The sequence below is a fragment of the Eptatretus burgeri genome, chromosome 10 (assembly GCF_056783735.1).
Source record: "Eptatretus burgeri isolate ZD-2024b chromosome 10, Ebu_testis_v1, whole genome shotgun sequence".
Taxonomy (NCBI): Eukaryota; Metazoa; Chordata; class Myxini; order Myxiniformes; family Myxinidae; genus Eptatretus; species Eptatretus burgeri.
In genome coordinates this window covers 6,876,602-6,897,868 of record NC_140970.1, presented here as the reverse complement: position 1 = coordinate 6,897,868, position 21,267 = coordinate 6,876,602, and the positions used below count along the sequence as shown (strand labels likewise).

The following is a 21,267-nucleotide window of genomic DNA, read 5'->3' as shown; positions in this document are numbered from 1 at the left end:
AAGATTACAATGTTGTACAATACACACGACATGTGATAGAAAATTGTGTGGCCACCTGCCTTATGTGGCCAAAGCAGCATTTCATGTTTTTAACAGTTTAAGGCTCGTACAACAGCATGAAGAGATATCACTGTACTTCAACATGCGTTACAAAAGTGGTGGTAAACAATAAACAAATGAGTACTGTACTTTGCATGACATTTGAACCTGGGGTTGTGGCATTCATTAAGAGCATCAAACAATGTATAACCTGACTCAAGAAATCTTTCCATACATTTACAGCATGTGTTTGTTTGTATATATATATATATATATATATATATATATATATATATATATATATATATATATATATATATATATATATATATATATTGTACACATTTTTAGCACAACGATTGTTCAGTCACTCGGCGTTAGGGAATTTGATTGTTTAAAAGGAGATGCTCGCTCACCGTGCACCAACAGGTGTACACATGAAACCGTGAATCCCATGATGTTCCGCGCAAGACACAACGAAGCAGAGTCTGGTTCAACACAGGCTTCCTTTGTGGCTTCAACTACCCTACATTTAGTCTTTCTTTAATCCTTCCTTATCTGCGGTGCTCCAGTTGGGCGTCTGTGCGTCACGTCGTAGCCACACGTCCGCCCCTTCCTGAGTCCCCGGTACCTACACTTGGAGTGTGAGGCAGTTTCCAGTCAGATAGTATACTTATAGGTCTACACAGCCCAGCACTGCTCAATCAATCTACTCATGCGAGAAACAAAGGACCAAGATGGGACACGCATTATTTCCTCAATTACCGAGCGTGGACGGACATAATGGTTTCATCCATATGTGGTACTTGGCGAAATAATTTGGAAAGTATGTTGGTCTGTAGTTTGTCTGTCTATCTGTCTGTCTATCTATCTGTTGGTCGGTTTGCCACACGATTACCGTCCACAGTTTTCAAGCAATCGGTCTGAATTATTTTTTGGGTGTGTAGGTGATCGGCCAAGGACAGCAACACGTGTTTATGGTGAGGATCCGAATCCACATCTGGATACGAGAATTTTTAAGTGAATCTTCACCATTGAGAGATAGGGCCAAAAGCAAGATATCACACGATATCTCAAAAAGTTACTGACGGAATCGGAAGAAACTCGGCGGACAGGTTGGGTGTGCAACGAGGAAGAATTGATTCAATTTTGGCGAAGATCCGAATGTGGATATGATAAAAAAATTTTTTTTAATGATTCTTCACTATTGAGAGATGGGAGATGGCCAAATGACGATATATATATATATATATATATATATATATATATATATATATATATATATATATATATATATATATATATATATATATATATATATATATATGAGAGATGGCCAAATAATATATTGTATAATATTTCAAAAGGTTGTGGACGAGTTGTGACAAAACTTGGTGAATGAGTTGGTTAGGCGACAAGAACAAGCCGATTTGATTTTGGTTCAGATCAGCAGATCTGGCCTATCAGTGGGATGCAAAACGTAAACTGTTCAGCCTGGTGGAGGTATGTGCTCCACCGAGTTCCGTTCTCGTTAATTAGAGTGATTTGACAAGCATTAAAAATGTATACAAAGCGGTGCCTTCATATCTGGATCTATTGTGAACAGTTCAACTTTCTGGTGAAATGGAGAGAGAAGGGATGGTTAAGATGGAGTGAAAAAGTTTTATGTTAACTTTTTTATCGGAATAAAAATTGATAGGAAAAGTGTGTGTGTGTGTGTGTGTGTGTGTGTGTGTGTGTGTGTGTGTGTGTGTGTGTGTGTGTGTGTGTGTGTGTGTGTGTGTGTGTGTGTGTGTGTGTGTGTGTGTGTGTGTGTGTGTGTGTGTGTTGTTATCTTCATTTGCAGGTTTCAGAAGGTGGAACGGAGTCCTCCCAGATGTCAAAGTATACGTGTGTGTGTGTGTGTGTGTGTGTGTGTGTGTGTGTGTGTGTGTGTGTGTGTGTGTGTGTGTGTGTGTGTGTGTGTGTGTGTGTGTGTGTGTGTTGGTTCTTATCTTCATATGCAGGTTTCAGAAGGTGGAATGGAGTCCTCCCAGGTCTCAAAGTATCTGTGTGTGTGTGTGTGTGTGTGTGTGTGTGTGTGTGTGTGTGTGTGTGTGTGTGTGTGTGTGTGTGTGTGTGTGTGTGTGTGTGTGTGTGTGTGTGTGTGTTATCTCCATATGCGTATTTTTAAAAGTGGAACAGTGTCCTCCAAGGTTTAGAAGTATCCACCTCCGTTCAGTTAGGGATCATGAATCATGGACCAAGCTGTTGATTTTTCTTGTTCTCAAAGTTTTGATCTGAGGGCTCTTTTCATAATCGTCACCGAGCACTGGATAGCTTCCAACTGTCGTTAGTCTGTAGTTATATTCCCAGGGATGAACCAAAAGCGGTCCTGCATATGGAGAAACCCACATATGGAGATAACAGCCAATGACACGCACACACACACACACACACACACACACACACACACACACACACACACACACACACACACACACACACACACACACACCAAGGAAACTCTATCCACAAAATTTTCGACAAAAATCAATGCATTGTAAGAATCTATCTCCCGAAATTAGAAGGAGGTAGTGGCCTGAAAACCAGCTCAACCAAATGCACAGAATGACAACTGTCAGTTTGGCTGTGTACGAGAAAACTTCGACAAGCTTCCGACTCCAATTTGTATACAAACATGCAGACAGTAAGCTAGAAAAGGTATCCCTAACCCACTGAGCAAAAACTTTCATAAAGCATAAGTCACATGACTTGCACATTAAACGGAAACAGCAACGAATACAACCCCAACAATTACAAAAAGAGAGAAAAAAAGAAAAAACAAAAATCAACAAATATACACCAACAACTGGGAGAACACTACAAGAGCAGGAAGGTATATATATAAAAAAAGAGTTGGACAAACTGGTCAGAGACAAAGAAGGCTCTTTGGAAAGGCTATGGAAGGTCAGCCTAACTGGGATGGAGAAAGAATCATTATAAATACCCAAGACCAAGGACACTACAATATTGGCTTTAAAAAAACATTGGAAGGACCGAGTCATTTGGACAAGTGTAGGTTCTGCAAGGTAGAAACAGAAAGTACGAGCCACCTCCTTTCGTGATGTAAAAAAAAACTCATGTTATCTGACCAGCTGCACACACAAAGGCACAGCAGGGTTTGTAAAGTAATCCACTGGCACATCAGCAAAAAAAAAAAACAATATTCCAGTCACAGAAAACTCATGGAAACATGAACCAAAAACAGTAACTGAAAACAAGGAAGTAATGCTCACATATGACCTGATGATCCCATCCAGCATGAACTTTGAAAACAAAGCATTGTGACTGGATATTGCATATATATATATATATATATATATATATATATATATATATATATATATATATATATATATATATATACATATATATATATATATATATATATATATATATATATATATATATGTATATATATGGATATCTAAAACGGCATTGCTAATTTAGGTGTCAGGACACAGCGAGTTTGATCTAAATGATGCAGAAATCAAGAAAATGACTAAAATACCAAGACCTCATAAATGAAATGAAAAGATCCTGGAAGCTAAAGAGTGTCAGTGTGTGTGCGTGTGTGTGCGTGTGCGCATCACCGTGTGTGTGACCACGCATAAAAGGGAAAAAGCGACAACGTGGCCATTAATCCCCATAAGATGTTTGAGCAAGCATGCAAGACTGCGTGGGATGCAAACACATGGCAAATGTGGGCCATTTGGCATTGAAGAACCATAATGCTCAAGAAAATGTGTTTTTTTAAAATGTGCTACATTGTTGTAAAATAAAATACATATGATGTACTAATTACCTTTTTATTTATTACATCATATGGAATATAATAATTATACTCGTCAAGTGCATAAACTGAAATAATTAGGCAGGAAATGTTTGTTGAATTGCTCATAGAGTGTTGACGTCACGGAGCGCCTCGCTTTTCTTACGCCAAACACGAGTGATGCTTTACTTTTATCTCATGTAAAACGGTTGGTGAAGGTAACCCTACAGTGTCCAACAATGGAACGGCCTTCATGAACATGCTCACTGGCTTTAGCACAACAGGTAGGAGAATCTGAATGGCTATCATAAGTTCGATTTTGCTGTTTTCTTTTGAATTAACGTTTTTCATAATTAAACAAAAAGATTTTAGTTTGAAACTTGAAATGCAGTTGATCAATTTAAAAATAATATTATGATACATTGTCATGCTGATTACATACTATTCATCAATATAGTTAACCTCCGCCATCGAAGATGGATGGAGGTTACTGTTTTCACCCCTGTCTGTTTGTTTGTTTGTGAACAGTATTACGGATAAACTCCTGGACGGATTTCGACGAAACTTGGTGGGGGGATTAGGTATGGTCCAAGGATCATGCCATTACATTTTGGACTTGGTCAAAAAAAAAAACTTCGAAAATATTGCAACTTTTTTTCAAAAAAAATTTTGATTTTATTTGAATTTTTTTTTTTTGCATTTTTACATGTTTTAAGTAATTTCCAACCCCCCCTCCCAAAAAAAAAATTGTTAGAGAAAAAAAAACAAATTTTGCAACTTTTTTTTCAAAAAAATTCCGATTCTTTTTTTTGGCATTTCTACATGCGTGTCGATCTAGTTTAGTTTATTCAATCGTGGTTCGGTAGAGTCTGATACATTTTGACCTACAATGAATAGGATATCAGGTTCACTTAAGTGACCCAGCAGTATTGGCGGCGAAGGTTTTGCACTCTACCGAATGCTCCCCCTCCAGTTTCCTATTGCAATACTTAATGGTTTTCAAAGTGAAGAGTAAAATAATCTAAATGTTTATCCTTTTGTTTTCACTTTGTTTTAAAACGTTTTCCCTTTTGAAAGACTGAACTTGATTGGGCTTCATATGGTATCATTGTATCGTTCTTAATTGTTGTGAAATACATTTCCTTATTTCAAGGACTTAAAGAGTGAATCGATCGAATTATTTCCATCAACTATCATGTGCTCTGACCTTAAAATGAAAAGTTTAAAATGAAAGTGAGAAATAAATATAATTAATTACTTCTATGACATTTTTGAAAACTGGAAATTATATGCACAATTGAAGGTTCGATTAGGTGGATCGATCAATGAACCCATGGAGTAACAGAGGATTAATTTTTCGGGGAACTTTACTTGAAAGTGAATGGTGGATTTGCAGATAAATTACGTGGAGGCGAAAGACGTGAAGAGACACCAATGTATATGTACGTACGTGTGTATCAAGGATGTTTAGAGGGGACAATTGACATTTTGACACAGTTTGAAGGTCATTCAAAAGGCTCTTGAAACGAGTTACTCACAATTAATGGTCTAAGAAACTCGTTTTACATTTTCTAATATATAAACTATATATCGTTCATAAAGATTATCTTTTTAAGGCTAAATATATATATACATAATGATATAAATATAATGTTTTTTTTTTCTGTATGTATATATATATATATATATATATATATATATATATATATATATATATATATATATATATATATATATATATATATATATATATATATATATATATATATACATATACATACACATAATTTTTTTTATTTCTGTATGTATGTATGTATATACACACATATATATATATATATATATATATACATATATATACATACACATAATTTTTATATATATATATATATATATATATATATATATATATATATCTCCGATCTGATATACCATACTCAATGTTCTGTGTTAGAGCTTCGGTTCTTCTGAAGCTGTTTTTTGCCAGCATTTATACTGGGTGGTTTGCCATTGCCTTCCAAGCAGCATTTCGGGTAGGAATTTGGATTTTGTCCATGGTGCCGGTGATAACTCACCTACTCTTTGCAAAGGACACAGTGGAATCTTTCATGTCCACCAAGTAATGCTGGCAGATGGGACACCAGTTTGCCATCCACCCAAGCGATGGGACACATTGATGAATCACTCTGTTTGTAATACACCAGGATGACAGTTTATTATAGTTCGCCCGAAAATCAAACGTAGGTTAGATGGCTTGGAGGAGAGTGTGCATACCTCTCGTCTCGAGTCTAGGACAAGGGTCAGCAACATACGGCACGTCTGCCATGAGTGGCATGCAAGATGATTTTGAGTGACGCACACAATAAAAGCCGAACGAAATCTGACGGCAAAGAAACCGAGTTGAAAAAGAAACCCGATTAAAAACTATGCTTGACTGCTCTGTCAACCTCTATAATAAAAACAAAAAAACAAGAGCTCTCATTGGGGAGCACAATTTAGACTGTAAATTATGCTTATTTTTTTTATATTTTTTTAATGTTGAATGCTCCAGTTATGGACTAAATAGTCCTCATCGAGGCCAGGCCTTAAATAAAGGAAAATAAAAGAGAGACTGTAAAGTGAGGAGTGAAAATGAGTGAGTAAGAAAAGTGCGTGATGTTTGTTTGCAAGAAAGAGAGATTAAAGCTCTCAGCAATCCTGTGAGCGAGAGCGAGTCAGCGAGACAGAAAGTAAGACCAGCAATCCTGACACTGGGAGTGTAAGATGGTTCCGGGCACCACTTTAACGCTCCTAAGTCAGAATGGTAGTCCTACCCTGAGCGGTTGCTGTCGACAACCTACGACCTAAAAAAAAAATACCCAAAACAAGAGCTTTCATTGGGGAGCTACCCAATGAAAGTTCTTTGATGGAGAAAGAAAAATGATTCAATTGGTATATTCGCTGCATTGCATTTAGCAGTGCCAGCCAATTTTGATTAGCAGGAAATCTTGCGATAATTGCCACTGATCACGTTTTTTTTTTTTTTCAACAAAATAGTGGTTCCTCAGAAAGCAAAGTTAGATGTTTGCTCATTTCAGCCTCCTTGGAGAGACGAATATGGATTTGCTCAACATAAAGACCATACTGTTTGTGTTCTATGTTGTGAGAGCGTTGTTTGCTGCACATCAAATATCCAACGCATTTTCAGACAAAGCATGACAAAAACTTCAAGGATTAGGCGACAAGGCTAAGTCAAACAGGGCATAGTGAGGTACAGAAAGCAAAGAAGTGTCATTACTGAAGTCTATGTTAGGAAAAAAATTAAGCCAAAAAGGGAAGTTACAAAATACTTGAATGTGTTGCAAAACATGGAAAATCATTTACAGATGGGGAATATATAAAAGAGACTTTTATCAGTTGTTCAGATGTTTTGTTAAATGCTTTGCTCAATGGTTTGCCCAATAAAGACACAATCATCTCCAGAATTAAAGACATAGCTGTGCCTGTCAGATCAGTGGAGAGACACATCAGCGAAATGGCAGAAAATGTTAACAAACAACAGACGGTGGCGTTAAAAAATGCAGTGGTAATTAGTGTCACACTTGATGAGAGTGTGGATGTACAGTAAGTGATGTACCACGTTTAGCAGTTGTTGCAAGATACTGCGACTCGGACGAAGTTCAAGAAGAGCTATGCTGCTTAAAAACCATGCATGGCACAACAACAGGGGAATATACAGCGAAGATGTGTGTTAATCATTTTTAGGAAAGAGGAATTGATATCAGAATAAAATTATATGTGACAACAGACAGTGTCCCTGCTATGGTCGGAAACCAGAAGGGGTTTGTAAAGATCATTGAGGATCAAATTGGCCACCCGATGGTAAATTTTCATTGTATTATTCACCAAGAAAATCTTTGTGCCAAGATTTATATTTCTGAGCTTAATAATGTGATGACTACAGTGGTGAAGATAGTGAATTTTCTTGTTGCTCGATCTGCCTTGATGCACAGGCATTTACAAGTTCTGCTTGAGGAGATGTACAGTGCGTGCAAGGGCATTCTGCTTCACAGCAATGTCCATTGGCTAAGCCATGGGAAGGTTTTGGAACACTTTGTGGCCTCACATATTTTGGCACACTTTGTCAGAAAAATGTCAAAACTACACCAAACTGGTTGATGACAAATGGGTCATGCAACTAATGTTTCTATCTGACATCAGCACACATCTAAACAAACTCAACCTCCATCTGCAGGGTGCAGGCCAAACTGTTATGGGTCTTTTTGGAACAAGGAAGGTATTTCTTGCAAAACATCATTTTTTCTGAGGATATTGATACCTTGACTTTCCGCTCTTCCCAACATCTTAAAGAACTATCAACAGATTACACCATCAGTGTTGCCGAGATTGCAATGTACATGGAAGAACTCATATCAGAATTTTGTCGGATTTCAAGATTCCCAACGTTTTGGCATGATGTTTCTTTTAAACCAGACAACTTTGATACCAGCGACATGGATTTGACAGTGTTAAAGTGGAAGGGTGTTGAGGATTTTGAAATGCAACACATTGAGTTATATGCGACAAACACAATTCTAAAACCATCTCACACCCACCCACTGCACATAAACCATCTTCAGCCATGCATAAACATCTCCCATCAGCCATGCATACACCACATGGGGGGTGTGTAGCATTGGGATTCTCATGCATGTACTATTTGTGATCGTCTTTACAGCTGTGGAGGAACTCAGGGAAAAAATTGAAACAGCAAAGGGCTTACCTTGTGTCAACTTTCATGGTTGCTTTATGGAGCTTTCTTCAGCCAGAAGAGCATGGGAGGAGTCGATTTATTTAAATAATCTTAGCCACCTGCGCTATTTGATTAGGTGAGAGATGTGAGTGAGTCTTTGTTTTTCATATATATATATATATATATATATATATATATATATATATATATATATATATATATATATATATATATACATACAGTAAACATAGCACAGTGCCTATAGAAAGTCTACACCCCCTTTCAAAATTTTCACTTTTTGGTGCCTTATAGCCTGGAATTAAATTTCATTAAATCAGACTTTTTCTACCGTTATTTCCCCATCAGAACCACAAACTTCCAAGCGAAAAACTCCACAAATTTCGGAAAATTGATTAAAAATACAAAACTAGAATATCTTGGTTGGATAAGTGTCCACCCCCATTATAATAGCAATTGTAAATTAGCTCAGGTGCAACCAATCACCTTCAAAATCACACACCAAGTTAATTGGCCTCCACCTGTGTTAAATTGTCGTGATTCTGATTATTTCAGAATAAAATCAGCTGTGCCTGTTAGTTTCCTCTGCTGGGTAGTGAATTTCACAGCAAAGACTCAACCATGAGCACCAAGGAACTTCAAAAGACCGAGATAAAGTTGTGGAAAGGCACAGATCAGGAGATGGGTAAAAAAAATATTTCAAAGGCCTTGAATATCCCTTGGAGCACAGTCAAGACAATCATTAAGAAGTGGAAGGTGTGTGGTACCACCAAGACCCTGCCTGGATCATTCCGTCCCTCCAAACTGGATTACCAAGCAAGGAGGAGACTGATCAAAGTGGTCACCATGAGGCCAATGGCAACTTTGAAAGAGCGACATGCCTTTATGGCAAAGACTGGTCACTGTGTGCATTTGATAACAATATCTCAAGTACTCCACAAGTCTGGCCTATATGGTAGGGTGGCAAAAAAGGAAGCAATTACTCAAAAAAGCCCACCTTGAGTCCTGTTTGATGTGTGCAAAAAACCACTCCGGAGCTTCTGAAGTCATGTGGCAAAACATTTTGTGGTCTGACAAAGCCAAGATGGAACTTTTTGGCCTAAATACAATGCATTTGGTGCAAACCCAACACAGCACATCACCCAAAGAACACCATCCCTACTGTGTGGCATGGTGGTGGCAGCATCATGTTATGGAGATGTTTCTCATCAGCAGGGAGTATGGCACTTGTCAGGATAGAAGGGAAAATTAATGGAGCAAAACAGAAAAATCCCAGAGGAAAACCTGCTGCCCTCTGCAAGAAAGCCGAAATTGGGACGGAAGTTCACTTTTCAGATTGGTAAAGACCCTAAGCACACCGTAAAACCTACACTGGAGTGGTTAAGGAACAAAAAATAAATATCCTTGATTGGCTCTGTCAGAGCCCCGGCCTAAATCCAATTGAAAATCTGTGGCACGACTTGAAGATTGCTGCCCATAAACGCTCCCCACACAACTTGACTGAGCTTGAATAGTTTTGTACAGAATTGCAAATAATGCCGAATCAAGGTGTGCAAAGTTCATTGAGACCTATCCCAACAGACTCACAGCCATAATTGCTGTAAAAGGTGCTTCCACCAAGTAATAATTCAGGGGGGTGGATATTTATCCAACCAAGATGCTCTAGTTTTGTATTTTAAATTAATTTTCTGAAAATGTAGGATTTGTTTTTCACTTAGAAGTTGTGGATTACGATGTGGAAATAAAAGTGACAAAACTCTGATTTAATGTAATTTAATTCCAGGCTATAAGGCAACAAAAGGTGAAAAATTTTAAAGGGGGTGTAGACTTCCTAAAAGCACTGGAAATCACTTTGAATCACTCTGTTTTACTAGTTGTTGCTAAATGTCAGAGCAACTAATGATTATACATTAGGTAGCATAAATGAAAACATATTTATTCTTGATACAGGTTCTTAAAATTGGCAGATTTATAATTGAATTTTTAACAGAAGAAAAATATTGTAAATTGTACTGGCACATGAAAAGGTAAATGAGGTGTAGCGGGTCGGGATCCTTGATATGAAATGTCAGCATGCTTTAAAGAACCAACAAGGTGCTGTGCACATGATCAGGGATCAGTCAACCTCCTTACTGTTCATCATATTTTAAAGGAATTTAAGTGGAAATCAAACATACATCGGATTTTTCATGCTTTTAACAAGGATGATCCCGATGTAAAGAGTATAGTTTTGGAATCTGTTAACTGCTAAGTGTAATGAACATTGGGATATGGAGGAGAGGATAATTTGATCTGATGAACCAACTTTCAAATTTAACGGCCATGTACATCGTCGCAACGGTGTGTTTTGGTCAATGGAAAACCCTCACATTTATGTGGCTAAACATGTTAATCTGCAAGACCTTATGGTGTGGCTTGGGTTTTATTCTCGTGGCATTTGTGGGCCCTTCATTTTTCATGACAATGGAACGGGTAAGTTATCTGGAAGTGCTGTGCAATGAGGCCATTCCCAAAATACAATCCCGATGTAGGCACACTGAGGTCGATTTCAAAATGTTATGGATGTGTTATGACAAAACTTGGTGGATGAGTTGGGTAGGTGACAATAACAAGGTGATTCGATTTTGGTTAAGGTCTGGATGCAGATCCGGTCTATCAGTGGGATACGAAACATCAACTGTTCCGTCTAGCAGAGGTAAGCACTTTAACGAGTGCTGCGATTATAGTTTCAAAATGTGTATTCATAGTAAAGTATACACAAGATGTGCATATATATATGGTTTTTCTTGGATTATAATAAGTATCTCATTCAGAAAACATTTTGAACACAACATTTTCGTGAGATTTGAACATAGTATCCACACATGGGTCAGGGATTCAGAAGGGAATGCTCTCCCCACATTAATAAAATCAGTCATTATTAATTTAAAACTGAAAGCTTAACTTGGTGAAACTATTTAAACCAATTTATGTTTCACCAAAGCCATGCAGGAATTCTCTGTTCAGCTTCAGATTTCCTGATTACCGCTTGTATAGAATGCCAGCAGAAAGTAAATCAGACCTGCAAAAAAATATAATCCTACTACAGACAAAAAGCATGCTTTCAGACAAAAAATGCAATATAAATTCGAAATATTTCAGTCCATCCTGATATTTCAGTTCCAGATCTATCCATTCTGACGTCGACACCAATTTTATTCTTCTGTTGCTTCCTTCAAAATCCCATTAACGTTTTGAGTTTGAATTAACTTATTCAATTGCCCTCATAAATGGTCATGGTTTAATCAGATGTCTGTGGAAAGTGAATAAGAAAAAGAGATTAAAACAATGAAAATTAAATGCTTATGTATATCATTTAAAACGATAAATTTTATGAAAATGGAAATATTTTTGTTGAAGTTGAATATAAAAAAGAAGAGATCATTCAGCTGCATTTAGGATGCCCTGTAGAATTTATCAAATGCTGTCATAAGATATTTTCCTGTCTCTAACTTCTGTGTAAGCTCCATGATGCAACATTTGTAAACCTTCAACAACAGATCAGATGATTTGTTAATGAGGGAAAATTTTGTGACATTCTTTTAAATGGTTCCCATAAATTTCCATCAACAAACATATACTCTGAGCATAAAATTAAAAGTTCAAAAGTAGTGAGAAAGAAATCCACATTAAAAAAATTCTGCTTTGTACATCAGTGATACTAGCACAACCTCCACAAAGCACTTCTTCAGAATAACTGAACTTGGTTATCACTTTTGCAAGTGTAGTTCCATATCAAAACAACCAAGACTAGAACCACACTCGGTAAAGCGCATACCTCCGCATGGCTGAATACTGAACAGTTTATGTTTTGTACCCCATTGATAGGTCACACATGGATCCGGACCTCAAGAAAAATGGAATTGGCTTGTTATAGTCACCTACCCAACTCACCACCTTGTTTTGTCATAATCCGTCCACAACTTTTTGAAATATCATGCAATATATCGTGTTTGACCCATCTCCCAATGGTAAAGAATCACTTAAAAAATTCTCATATCTGGATCCAGATCTTCACCAAAATCTAAATAATTTGTCCCTGTCACACACCCAACCTGTACACCAAGTTTCGACGGAATCCATTCACAACATTTTTGAGATAGCCTGCTCACAAACAGACAAACGACCAAACATACAAACGAACAAACTAGGACACTTGTTAGAGTGCATACCTGTGCCACGTAATGCCTGATCCACGAGAACATATCGGGCCCAATACATTTTTGAAATATCATGCTATACAGGACTATATCATTTTTTGGTCCCATCTCTCAATGGTGAAGAATCACTTTAAAAATTAAGTAATTTTCGTATCCATATCGGGATTCGAATCTTCACCAAAATCGAATCAGTTCGTCATAGCCACACACCTAACCTGTCCACTAAGTTTCAAACAAATCCGTCTACAACTTTTTGAGATATCGTGCAATATATCGTTTGTGGCCCTCTCAATGGTGTCAATTATCTCTCATAATCTCAATTATCTCAATTATCTCTCAATGGTGAAGAATCACTTAAAAAATGATCAGATCCGGATCTGGATTCGGATCTTCACCAAAATTGAATCAATTCTTCCGTGTCACACACCCAACATGTCCACCAAGTTTAGTCTGAATCCGTCATTGACTTTTTGAGATATCATGCTATATATCGTTTTTGGCCCTATCTCTCAATAGTGAAGAATTACTTTAAAAATTCTAGTAGTCGGATCCAGATCTGGATCTTCATCAAAATCTAAGCAGTTCGTCCTTGTCACACACCCAACCTGTCCACACAATTTCATCTAGATCACAACTTTTTGAGATATCTTGCACAAAAACAAACAGACAGACAAACAAACAGACAGAAAGGGGTGAAAACATTACCTCCTTCACCTTCGGTGGCAAGGGTAACAAGGGTAAATCCATAACCTCCATCCGTCGTCGTTGGCGGAGGTAATGATGAAAGATCAGTGTCATTATACTTCAAATGTATATGAGCGTTGGTGTAGCTCTTTCACAAGTCTCAACAATGTTTACAGAAAAAGGAGAGTAAATAATGGCGTTTGTTTATTTTGAAAGTCAAACATTTGGATAGCACCATATTGGAAAAATATTTCCAGGCCTGTGACTTTCTGCTTACCCCTCATTATGCCTGTAGTCGAGGGTTTGCCGATCAATTTGTTGAGCAGGCAGGATTCGAAACTGTAGGATGAAATTAGATCACGAGTCCACTAGTACCGCTTTGAACAGCAGTGATGCAAGCACAACCCAACAAAGCGCCATTTCTCGCGGAATACATGGAAAGTCAGCAATTACGAGATGATTGTTTGCTTCGTTCAATATATAATGTATGATTTTAAGCAAAAGCTCCACATTGTATTCCATAGTAATACTCATACTGTGAGACACAAACAATTTCCAAATTACGTGAAGCATGTTTGTTTTTTCCCACAAAATTGTGAATCATTCCAACTCCAGCGAAGTCATCTCCGATTTTCGGATAAATCAAGATAAATAACTGGGGGCGTAAAAACCAGAGCCAAAAATATACGACATGATGTAAACTGTGCAAAAAGTATCCTGGGTTAACTCACGAGAGTTGATTTTACATATTGATCAGCTTTTATAATTTACTCCTATAACTCCATCACTTAAATTTTCAATAATCATCCACTAATGTCCTGCTAATGTTTTTTTTTGTTTTACATAACTGTCAATCTCTTAGACATTCTGTTGCAAATGCAATATATTACTTAAATGTATTCCTGAAAGGTACAGTATTTACTCATTATAGCATATGTCACATAACTGGTCAACTGATGTGCAGATTACTAAAGATGTGAGCTTGAGATGGCAGCATCCTATTTTGATGGCAGAAAATTTATGTATTATCGTCTGACAGAATGGCGCAGAGGTAGTGCACTTATCTTTGAGCTGTCTAATCTGGGTTTGATTCCCATCCCGACTAAATACTGTTGGATTGGTGCTTCGTAGGTATTGTGTTACATCATATCATTCATTCCCTTGGATGGACATTAGCTTGCAGGGTGTCTCGTCTGCTCACAGTAAAGATCATGCATTTTTGCCTTTTCTAATGAGGAGAGGTAATGCTGAAACCCTGTACAAGTTGGACACAAATACAAGTTCTTATCCAAATTAACTCGAGTCTAATGTCAAACCTGGGCATGTGTATTTGTGAGAAACTCGGGTCAAAGACATTCCCTGGCCTACCAGGGAATTGTCCACTGGGTGGGAGTAATAAAGGAGAGTTAAAATCATAATTAGGGGAGTTACCCCTTGTCATATACGAGAGCCTCTGGCTCAACAAAATTAATTAGCGCCAGTGCTCAATACTCATAAGAAATTTCCAAAACAACATGCTGTGTACTTTTATTAATGTCAGTCATTACAAGCTGCAAACATATTGATCACCATTGGAAATCTGTATACAAACGTGTATATATATATATATATATATATATATATATATATATATATATATATATATATATATATATATATATATATATATATATATATATATATATATATATATATATGTTAAGGCCACGGGTACTGAGTGTATTATGAGGGGGTTAATCTTCATTTATCCTCAGAAGAGCCGGACCTGGGGCCACCACTCACAATTAACATTGTGGTACAGTGGGTTGCTTCACAACCATGCATGCCAATCACTTAACCACGACTTCCAGTGTCCACCATCTAATATGCTGTTTAACTAGAGGTCACGTGCCCTCTTGACTGGGGAACATGCTCTCGGCGATGCACCAATCTTATCTTGAATAGATCTTAAGTAATGTGGCCGAGCATTTACCGGTGGTGAACGTCGACTGTGACAGGTTAATTAGTTTGGGAATTATCTCCCAGTCTATCTAGGCTCGGACAATGTTGGATCAATGAATGTAAATGACAAACACGGACAGGTTGAAACATAAACAAGTAATTTATTATTAAGAAAAAGAAATAAACTGAAGGACTTTTTATTATTTACTAGTTGACTTAAATGGATGAATTCAAATCAATGAAATGCTCAGTCCACAAAATAATCTCAAACAAATAAAGAAATCAACAAGCATTTCCAGAAAAATGGACAAAGAGCAGATACTTATTACTATCTCTTACTTAACAATTAAAGATGAGATACGGGTACCCAGCAGATCATTCAGAGGGAAAAGAAATCCATTCTCGGCTTACCAAGGCAGAAGTCGTCGTGCATCTACTAAAATAAACCAAAATGTGTGAGCATGCCTTGGTCTGCTGCCAGCACCCTGCCTCACCGTGCACCCACTTGCAAACAGGCTCGAACACCAATCAATGTCACGTCATCACCTCCAGGAACCAGGAACGCCAAGAACCAGGTACGCCAAGAGTCAGATACCCAGCAGAAACAGCAGGAATGGTCCAACTGTCACCAAGTGCCGTTGCTGCTGCCTCCAACCGTCAGGAGCTGTCAGGAGCTATCAGGACATGTAAGGAGCTGTCATCACTGGTCAGGAGCTGTCACCAACTGTCAGGAGCTGTAAGGAGCTGTTGCCAATGGTCAGGAGCTGTCACCAACCGTCAGGAGCTATCAGGAGCTGTAACCAACCATCAGGAGCTGTTAGGATCTGGAAGGAGCTGTAATCAATGGTCAGGAAGGCGGTCCTCCACATCCTTTTTGAAGGTGACCAGTGTGGGCGAAGCCTCAAGCAGACTTCAGCCAAATCTATCTTCCCTATTGGCACATCACTGCACGTGACCTCCAACCGTCAATTCTCGCGATCACTCCCCCACCTCCACCATCGAACGAGACGCAACCCCCAATCAACACAGGCCTGGATCACGACGCCATGCTCGGGGCACTGGACGAATGCCAGAAAGCAGCCACCCGCCGGAACAACTGAGCGAAAACGTGAAGCACCCACAAAATGCCAACGGGCAACCATCACCTCCCCGTTCAGCTCGACATGAACAAGAGCCAGCCAGCATCCACAGGGCAACCAAACGGGACGTCAAATGCCAATGGAAAAAGGTGGATGTCAAACGTCGATGAAAAAAAGCGGGCATCAAACGTCAATGTAAAAAGATGGTCTTGAGATAAACGATCCGAGACCACAGTCATGTTTGACTGCAAGAACAAACCGTTCAGGAAAAGACCGCGGTGTGTTCAATGACCCAAATGTCCTGCAAGTCCAAAGTGAAAATGATTCCCAAAACAAAATGTGTAAATAAATAGTTTATTTCCAAGCCAATGTCTTGATTGAAAGGGAATACAATAAGTCTCTGTGAGGCTACCGGCTATCTATTGCATGCACGGACGGTGAATATCGCTCATGCAGAAATGAAAACTGATGTAAAATCATACGTCATTAACGTGTTAAAAAGAGGAATAGGTTATCTCACAGGAAAGAAAGGGAACCGATTCTCTATCCTTCTCCAACACTGCAACGAGTGAGAATCCCACCAGACAAAGGGATGGATCTATTCTGAACATGCATTATGGAAATAACTGTCTGAGGACATGAGTGTTGTGGGCATTACTCAGATCCGATTCTGAAATCTATAACAATTATATACATATACACAGGACCTGGTAAATCAGTAATTGTGCCAATAAATATCCCTGTGTCGTAAGAGGCGACCAGGGTTGCGTCAGGAAGGGCATCCGGCATAAAACATGTGCCAAATCACCATGCGGATCATACGGATGATCCGCTGTGGCGACCCCTAACGGGAGCAGCCGAAGGAAGAAGAAGAAGAGACACAGGATATTATATATATATATATATATATATATATATATATATATACATACATATACATATATGATATATACAAACATATAGGATATATATCTTCTTCTTCTTCTTCTTCTTTAAGCGGCCCCGTTAGGGGTCGCCACAGCGGATCATCCGTTATGATCCGCATAATGATTTGGCACAGGTTTTATGCCAGATGCCCTTCCTAAAGCAACCCTGGTCGCCTCTTACGATACATGATTGGGTTTCGCCATGATTCCAGGCTGCCCTACACCCTCTCTTAGCACGGCCCAGCGCAGAGCTCCCGTCCTCAAGCAATCCTCCAACCCAAGCCTGCGAGTAGCCGGATTACAGGCGCACGCCACTACGCCCGGTATGTATATATCCTATATATTGTTGCGAATTGACGCCCACCGGCGTGCGAACGGCCACGTAACTCGAATCGCGGCACGTAGCCCACCGGACGGACAATTCAGTTGTGACCCTCTCGGAACAACGCCGGGAGCAAGTCACGGGTGGGGGTTTAACCTCACCACGATCATGCTAATTGCCCACCCGTGCAGGATAGATTCACTCGACAAATTCAATCTACCAAAGTACCTGCGCGAATGGTCGACCGGGCGATCGTACCACGCCACAGGCTGACTCCAGACACGAACCGCTTAAGCGGCCCGTTCCATGCTACAGTGATAACCAAGCGGTGTTATCATCGGCCTTGACGGTTCCGATTAGTTACCGGGATGTTGCACCCACTACGAACCCCTTACGTGAAGCAAGATGGAGATTCAAATGGAGAAAAGACGAAGTGAAACAGGCACAGTTCAACATGCAAGTACTTTATTACACAACACATGGAAAGCACGTATATACAGCCATACAGAATCGAAATGCACATAAAGCAAATGTAAGAGTTAAAACCGAATACACGCGTACACACGGCAACACTTACACAGTTCGACTTGAAAGACAGCGAAAACACACATTTACACAAAAGCAAAAGAAAGAAGCCACCCTCACAGCCAAGGAGGCAGACAGGCCCATAGGCCAAATGTGTGCGGGACCGAAAGGAGCGGCCAGGTACACGAGACCGGGGAGGTCTTACCCGCATCTTCGTGACGCGTTGGCGGGCAAGCCGCAAATGTCCGCGCCGCTGTACCCCGACTCCGTGCCCCTTGGCGGGTTTCGTTGGCACCACGTTTGGGGTGGGGGAGGAACGGGGCCCCATTTTGCACTATCTCAGCATGGGGGAAAGGGGAAATTGTTGATGCCCTGGGGGAGGGGAGTGGCTGCTGGCTTGGGTCCCGCGACGAGACGAGTGATCCCCCACACCACAACCTCGTCGCCGACCGCCATCCTCCTTGCCTCGGACCCGAGCTCCCTTGCCTGCAGCTCCACCGCGCACACTCGACTCGACTCGACTCCACCAACGCAACGCTCCTCGTCTCCAAAAGCAACAACTCCCCCCGACCTGGTAATTCTCCCGCCTTTATAGCCGGCAGGAGAAGCCAATATGCAAATTCCAGGATCAGAACGCGATCGGAGGAGGGGCCACACCGCCGCCCCCCCCCCGGTCAGCCATTGGTCGGGCAAAAATGGGCGTGAACATCCCCTGATCCTAAAATTTGCATAGACGGAATTCGCCCACACGTGCCTGGAGGCGGGGAAAAGCCACCTCGCTCTTGCTCATTGGACGGAGGAGAAGTGGGTGTGAAGCATTCCTGATCCGAATTTTCCCCTCGAAAAGGCCACCATTCGCGCTCACGGCTCGGTGAGTTCGGCACCAATCACCGAACAGGCCCGAGACAGCCCGACGTTCAGTGTTCATAGGTGGTGCGGGAATGGCCGTAGAAGCGATGATGTGGGATGAAGTAGTGAAGGTAAAGGCGAAGGTGGCGGTGTGGCGCTGTTGTAGTGTGGTTGGCGCTGTGGTGGGGATGGCGTAGTTGTTGAGATGCTGTTTGTTTGAAATAAAAGATAGAGAAAGAAAAACGACTAACTCAAGGCGTCACAGCCCGGATGGATCACAAATTCCCTCTATACAACGGGTTTGGGCTAACAGCACATGTACCGATGGAGATATCTCACCTGAGGGCCGTTTATGGTGTAATGCGAATTTCCACAGCCATAATAATAATATATATATATATATATATATATATATATATATATATATATATATATATATATATATATATATATATATATATATGATATAACTGTCTGAGGACCTGAGTGTTGTGGGCATGACTCAGATCCGATTCTGAAATCCATAACAATTATATATATATATATATATATATATATATATATATATATATATATATATATAGGATATATACATATCGGGTGTAGTGGCATGCGCCTGTAATCCGGCTACTCGCAGGCTTGGGTTGGAGGATCGCTTGAGGACGGGGAATCTGCGCTGGGCCATGCTATGAAAGGGTGAAGGGCAGCCCGGAATCATGGCGAAACCCAATCTTTATCCCTGTGTCGTAAGAGGCAACCAGGGTTGCGTCAGGAAGGGCATCCGGCGTAAAACCTATGCCAAATCAGTATGCGGATCATAACGGATGATCCGCTGTGGTGACCCCTAACGGGAGTAGCCGAAAGACGAACAACAACATATAGGATATATACATATATAACAGTCCTGATCTTGTACCCTGGGCCAAAAGAAGGCTTGCAGCATATCCAGGTAAATTTCTGCAGTGACAGATCCCTCAAAGAAAAAGGGTCCAATTATTTCTGATGGAGATATGGCTGCCCAAACTGTCACTCCAGGTAAATTTACCTCCTTCTCAACTGTCACTCTTGGGTTATTTGCAGCCCAGTAGACACAATTGTGTCTATTAATTGTCCAATTAAGTTTAAAACATGCCTCATCTGACCACCAGATGCTGTCAAGGATTGTGTCCTCTTCGTGAAGTTTAGCAAAGAACTCTTCGCAATATTGAAGACGGCGGTCGTCATCTCCATCATGAAGGGCATGTAGTAATCGTGGAATGTGAAGTTTCCAATTTTTCTGGTGAAGGATACGGATAACACTTGATTGGCTCACTTCCAACTCCACAGATAAACGGCGAGTTGACTTTTGCAGACTTTGTTCCAGTCTTCTGATGGCTTCTTCAGCCTTAGCTGCATTCGGTGCCGTTTTCGGATGACCGGACTTCTTTGCAGTGGTTACCGACTCTGTTGCTTCAAATTTCTCGACAATCAATCGTATGTTTCTTCCCTGAGGTGGGTTAATATCACCAACGATGGTGGCACGCCAAATTGCGTGCCACCATCGTTGGTTGTTCATTCCATTTGTAGTAATGTTTCACGGCCGCAATGCATTGATTCATTGAAAGGTAATTCATGGTTCAATTTGGTGCAAATTCAGTAACTTTGCAAACTCGCAGCAATAACCTGCAAAACAAAATCAAAAATAAATAAATTACGAAAATTAATCATCTGCAAGGCAATGATTAACAACATGACTTCCCAGAAAGAATCTGACAGCCGAAAAAACAGAAATCGGGCGCTACTTTTGACTCACCCTGTATATATATATATATATATATATATATATATATATATATATATATATATATATATATATATATATATATATATATATATATATAGATACACATACACAAAATGACAGAAAAACTTGAACAACGCTACTGCATCAAATTTTGTGTAAAGCTTGACGATTCCCAAGTAGAAACAATTGGCAAGATTAAACAGGCCTTCGGGAACGAAGCAATGGGCACCACACAGATAAAATAGTGGTACAACCACTTCAAAGATGGTTGCACATCAGTGGAAAGTGAAGCATGTTCTGATAGGCCCTCAACATCCCAAAATGAGATCGTCATTGACCAAGTGAGGACCCTGCTG

The 21,267-nt window shown here is 39.8% G+C and overlaps 1 protein-coding gene across 1 annotated transcript in view; it reads right to left on the bottom strand.

Moving 5' to 3' along the window:
• LOC147017901 (uncharacterized) overlaps positions 1–21,267 on the bottom strand; it is a 106,269-nt gene that overhangs the window by 71,444 nt on the left and 13,558 nt on the right. The window contains exon 3 of the mRNA XM_085896975.1: positions 13,764–13,825. Coding sequence (XP_085753101.1) covers positions 13,764–13,770 — 7 coding nt within the window. The 5' untranslated portion in view covers positions 13,771–13,825. The remainder of the gene's footprint in view (positions 1–13,763; positions 13,826–21,267) is intronic.